The sequence below is a fragment of the Octopus bimaculoides genome, chromosome 5 (genome assembly GCF_001194135.2).
Source record: "Octopus bimaculoides isolate UCB-OBI-ISO-001 chromosome 5, ASM119413v2, whole genome shotgun sequence".
NCBI classification, from domain to species: Eukaryota; Metazoa; Mollusca; class Cephalopoda; order Octopoda; family Octopodidae; genus Octopus; species Octopus bimaculoides.
In genome coordinates, this window is record NC_068985.1 from 107,605,948 (window position 1) to 107,612,307 (window position 6,360).

Below are 6,360 nucleotides of genomic sequence, written 5' to 3' on the forward strand. Positions count from 1 at the left end.
AGCCAGGTACAGAGGTTTATCCTTAGCTAGGTATTTCTCCTGCAACTGTCTCACTAGAAATAAGGCATCAGTAGTGCTTTTACCTGGCACGAACCCAAACTGCATCTCATCTAAATTGATTCGCTCCCTAATTAGTTGGGCTATGACCCTCTCTGTAACTTTCATAACCTGATCTAACAGCTTGATGCCTCTGTAATTATTTGTATCTAAAGCGTCCCCTTTACCTTTGTAGCAGTTGACTATGATGCTGCTACACCAGTCATAGGGTATGACTCCTTCGTGTATCACCTGGTTCGTAATACGGGTGACTAGGCTATAGCCATATGACAGGACTTTTTCAGTTTCTATCTACATATTCTACCCTCGAGACTTTGTAGCTGCCTGAATATAAAACCAAGCAGCCAACTTCAAACCTTACTACCACAATCTGATACTTGCTCCATAAAATACATTCTTTCATACCCAAGAATAAATAGGTGCCACTTCTTTATTCAACAAAATGCAAATATTCAAGTTTGACTAACAAAGAAAACTAAACATTTATATAAACAAAGTCCAGTCCAAGCCCATATGTGTGGCTTATATAACTACATTAATACTTTACAGTTACAAAGAGATAACCCTCACCTCTAATATCATCAGTGGTGAACTGACACATCAAAGCAGGTGTGGATTGTTTAATATAAAGTTAATTTTAACATTCCATACCTTCTTTTCTATATATTATATTTACAAGTTTATATGTGGTACAATTGACGTAAGTAAAGTGATTTAAAATTTTGGTACAAGGTCAGCAATTTGAGGTTAGTCAATTACATCGATGCCAGGGTTCAACTGGTACTTATTTTATCAACCCCAAAAGAATGAAAGGCAAAGTTGCCTTTAGCAGAATTTGAACTCAAAGCGCAAGGATAGACAAAATGTCACTAAGTATTTTGCCTGGCATGCTAATGGTTCTGCCAGCTCATTGCCTTATTGACATTAGTAAATTAAAACTACTTTTCTTCTTCAATTCTCCATTTCTTCAAAAACACCTAACAAATGTGAAAGGTTACTGGAATAACATAATTTGGTTGGTGCTGAATAAACTTATAATTTGAAGAAATGTTTTTACTGATGTATCTGTAGAAAGTACCATCATGAAATGTGTGAGGAGAGAAGAGACCAACAGGGAGCACCAACTATTTTGCAGTGCTAAAAATCACAATCTTGCAGTGAATTAAAATTAATTTTCTGTAGTTGAAATCTTGAATACTAAAAGAAACTTGCACATTTTGATAAAAATATAATAAAAGTACAAGTTTTATGAATTTTCTAGACGGTGTAGATTTAATAATTACTTTCTTTTTGTTTAAGTTACATACGCTCAACTAATTAATAAGTAGCTTTCTTCAGTATAGTATGGGTATATTTACCAACTTCTTTTTAACATAAGCAAATGAACTTTTCCCACACAAAATTTATGTCCATTCAAAAGGATTACTCCTGACATGCAAAATTTAGCTGGAAAGACAACTGAAGTGAACCCCATTATATTGCTGGTATGTATTGCATCTAGAAAAATAAAAATTAAAATCAAGAGTTTTAAACCAAATTAAAATCAAGAATTTTAAATTTGGCACTTAAAAAAAAAAAATTAATGTAAAGCAGGGCTTCACCATCTCCACCAATCATTAAGCATGGCTGCATGGTTAAGAAGTTCATTTCTCAACATTGTTCTGGGTTCAGTCCTGCTGCAGAGCACCTTGAGCAAATGTCTTTAGTAGACACAAACTGAAAGAAGCCTGTCATATGTGTGTGTATGTGTGTATCTATGAATTGACATCATGTGATTGTTGTAAATAAGCATCATCATCATACATATGATGCTGATCATTTCGTCTTTTGTGAAAAACATATCTAGCTACATGGAAATATTACCTCGCTAAGAAACAGGTGAGAGTTGGTATTGGGAAAGGCACCTAGCTGTAGAAAATCTGACTCATGCAAGAATGAAAAAGTAAATGTTAAATGATGACAAGTGTGTATGTATCTCCTTTCAACACCACACAATTACAAAAAAATAATGATGCTGATTTCTCATATGACACAACCATTCATTGTAAAAAAAAGTATGTGAGTGTATGTGGCGAGTGTATAGTCAGGTCAAAATAACCCTACATAATTGGTATTTCTGAATTCCAGAGTAATGGAAAGTAAATTTGACCTTGCTAAAATTTGAATTCAGAATCAAATACAAGGCATTTTGTCCAAGATACTTTTGTTCCTGTCATTCCATCACTCTAATGATTTCTTTCATGGGCAGTAAACCCTGAAATTTGGTGGAGGTGTGGGGTGGGGAAACACAGTTGACTATATTTACCTTGCATTTGACCGATACTCCACTGACTAATGAAGAATGAAAGGCAAAGTTGAACTTGATGATATTTGAACATGAAACATAAAGAGCTGGAACAGATACTGTTGAGCATTTTATCCCATATTAAACAAGAGCTAGCAAGAGAGCATTTAACCCATTACCTACCAGAGATCTCATATGAAATCACTTAAAAATTACGAATTTCGTAATTATCTGTCAATATTTACACATATCTAACCTTTTTGCTATATCTACTAGGTATATTTCTCTGATGTTCAAATGAGGTTTGCTAATTTTTCACCCAATATCTCGCTTATTTCTATTTGAAATGTTATTTTGATCATTCCAGCATGTTTCTAAGGCTGTTTTATGCTAGAAATCAAAGTTTCATAAAAAAAATTCCAGTTAATAGAATTATGGGAGGTAAAGGGTTAAGTAGTGATTTGACCTGCTAGGAATAGCAGGTCAAATCACCCTCAACTTGCACCTTTCTAAAAGCTGATTGGCAGACAATGGGTAATGTAATCCTAGCTATATGTAATGGGTAATTTAATACAAAGGGTAATTGTAATCCTAGTAAATATGCAATATCTGAGAGAAAAGAGAGATGGTCAAGGCTGGAATGCCTTTGATCATAAGTCTGCTCAGTCAGGGCTGACAAATTCAACAACAGCAACAAATGATTTTTTTTTTTTTCTTGACTAAACACCTTAGAGTATTTTGTTGAAAATTTTAAGTGCGCAAATGCCACTTGGTTGATAGAAAACATGTATAACTTAGTCATGTGCATGCATATTCACGTGTGCACACATGCACACACGTGAATAAATGTAAGTGTGTGTGTGTATTAACACATGTATAGACATTCATACATGTAAACAATAATCCCCAAAAACAATAGCCAAATATTCCTCAAATCACACCTTAGTGTCAAGAGGAAAATAAATCACTAACTGAAAATGTATTCCTAGAAACACAATCCGAGACAAAATAATAAATAAATAAATTAAATTAAATTAAAAAATGACAAACTAATCATGACTGGAACTGATGTTCCCTGTAACTTTTAGCCATAGGTGTGCACAGAAATTTGCACTGTGTACAAATTTTCTTTCTTTGTAGCATCTATGCAAGTAAATATTGCTTAAATTTCTTGAATTAAACAAATCTGATTTCATCTTGTAAACCATGCATGTGAAATTTTCAATCCGCCTCTCCTTGTTGTAAAATGTATCTGAATACACAAGTGCACAGCTCAGAGTGAGTGGTGCTGGAACACCTATCATAAGTGTACCTGGGGTACAATTAGGGTTCACTTAAGACTAAACAACATTTCATAAAGTAACAGTAATAGTAATATTCTGCAGTTTGTTTTGATGCTACCCATCATCACCAAGAGACAGTGTATGGTCCTTTGGGGAAGTGTTTTCTACAACAGCCACAAGCTGACCAAAGCCTGTTGAGATCTGGTAGCTAGAAACTGAAAGAAGCCCATTGTATTTGTTTGTGCATGTGAGTATGTGTTCGTTTGTTCTTGTCTTGATATTGCTTGATAGTTGTAAACTAGTATCGTCATCATACAAGTGGTGTCCTTTCCTCTGTGAAAATATGTCTGGCCACAGGAAAATGTTATTGTTTGCAAATGGTGAATTTTGGCAAGCAGATGGGCATCTGGCTGTATAAAATTTGCCTTAATGAATTATGTTAAGCATGACCTAAGGAAGCATGGAAAAATGGATATTAAAACGATAACAATGATTATAAAGGCAAAGATATTTTCAAAAAGAGCTTACCGATTCATCAGAATTTATGTTCTTTAATGTGTTTTCTAACTGCAAATAAAAGAAATATTTTTCCTTAAATTAAGACTTGAAAAATTCTAAAAAAAAAAAAAAAAATTCTAAACATACAGTTAAATTAACACAGTTTATGAATAATTAACATTTTAATAGAAGGAAAAGAAAATAACAGAAAGTAATTTGGTCAATGCTGAATGTAGGTTTCAGACGATTGCAAATGAGTTTGGAAACAATGTTAAACAGTAGAATAACACTGAGTCAGTTACTTTGGTAATACTAAGTGGATATAAACATCTGTGATGTGTGTGTCACTAACAAAACAAAGAAGAGATAGATAGACAGGCAGAATCATAAATATCTAAAACAATCTGTAAGAATTAATGGTTTAAGAATTGTGATGAGGGAAATATCAACCATTCCTCCAGCCCACAGTAACTATTGTGTAAGAGAATAGCTGCTGCATATTTTGTTACAGGGTTTAATTTATAAAATTATAGCTATTCAAATCTATTTTGGTGTTCTGTTATTACTGACCAATGCTGCAGCCTTTAATAGCAGTAATCTAGTTGATTCACTAACAATGTTAATGTACTTACAGTTTTTATGTATTTACTAGCAGAGATACCTGGCGTTGCTTGGGATTAAAATGACATAGTTTATGTATATATATATATATATAAACAGTTATGTTGAAACAGATGATACAGGAAAGTGCAGCATTGATGACAAAACATTTGTGGAATAAATTTTAAAGCTTTGCATAAATGACAATTTGAGATTAGCACACCAATTTGGACAGAATTATAATTTTTATAAGAATAGAATGGATCATATTTGAAAGCAGCCCCAGGTATTGTGAAGAATGAATTTTTACGTGATCTGTATCTGAGAGCTATTCTATTGGACCTCTGTGTAATCTAGTGTGCTAAACATTTTAATGATTCAGCATTAAGTGCTGATGTTTGAGAAAGTTTCCTCTCCCTTCTCTTTTGAGACTGTATTTGATGTGCTGCAGCTTGCGTTTGGTGATCTTTGGAAAGATCCCTTCTGTATTGAGACTCCATCTGACGTGCTGCAGCATGCTGTTGCTGATGTTGAGAAAGTCTCATGTCCCTTATGTCTTAAGACTCTCGCCTTCAGTTTTCTGAACTCCTCATTGCTTTATAGGTGTTTCTAGAGAGATTACGTTTTTTCTTTGGTGGCCTACTTTTCCAATATTTTAAAGAAAACATTGAGGATAGAAAAAAATATACATTAATCCCTATTTCTGTAAGCAGTTGTATGTAGTATGTTTATATTTTTGTATGCAGTGTAAATTAACCAAACATAAGCAAACTGCAAATACCTTGCAACTGCTGTGATAATTATGAACTGTTAATTGAATGGTAGATGTGTATTTTTATATAACTCGGACCTTCCATGTAATTGTTTTTTGTCAAGAGTTTCACCTCCAGCCATTCTCGTCACAAATGTTATATGTGTGTGTAGATGTGTGTGTTTAATAATGTACATAATGGGTGCACAAACACATTCATATACAAAATGTGATGATATGCACACATACACTCTCACATACAGTAACATACATATAGTAAGAGAGACACATGCATACAAACATTCACACATGTCAGTCGTCATGTGTATATGTATGTGTAGATGTGTGTGTTTAATAACGTACCTAATGCAGAAACACGCACAGTCAGAGAGACAAACACGCACAGTCAGAGAGACATACACACTCATATACTCAGAGACACATACTCATATATGTGACGTCATTGTGGTATAAAATGTCCTTTACTATCCCGTATGTACTGAACATGCAAAAACACACATAAAGTGAAACAATATTATTGTCTTAATACATTAGAATTAACAGTGAAACAATATTATATCACATAAGGAAATCAATTTGTTGACAGAAATTACAAACCCCATTTCAGCATATAAAGCTGTAGAAGAAAATAGGCTGAGTGAAAAAACTTGAGCCATTTTAGGATATCTTTATCTAATGCATGAACACTCGGTGTGGTTGAATTCTCATTGGTTAATTAATGAAGGTTTATTGGCTGTATCACAATGGTTTTCGATAAAGGGAGAAATGTAAATAGTGTATTTAAATAGACAGAGTGCAAAAAATTAAAAATAAGTAATGTTGTAGGGAGACCATACAAATAGTGTGAAGACAAAGATATTTACGCA

The 6,360-nt window shown here is 33.5% G+C and overlaps 1 protein-coding gene across 3 annotated transcripts in view; it reads right to left on the reverse strand.

The window, feature by feature from the left end:
* LOC106871063 (protein FAM107B) overlaps nucleotides 1–6,360 on the reverse strand; it is a 204,875-nt gene that overhangs the window by 47,755 nt on the left and 150,760 nt on the right. For all 3 annotated transcript variants that reach the window (XM_014917329.2, XM_014917332.2, XM_014917331.2), the window contains exon 2: nucleotides 4,153–4,191. In XM_014917329.2, the coding sequence (XP_014772815.1) occupies nucleotides 4,153–4,191 (39 nt within the window). The remainder of the gene's footprint in view (nucleotides 1–4,152; nucleotides 4,192–6,360) is intronic.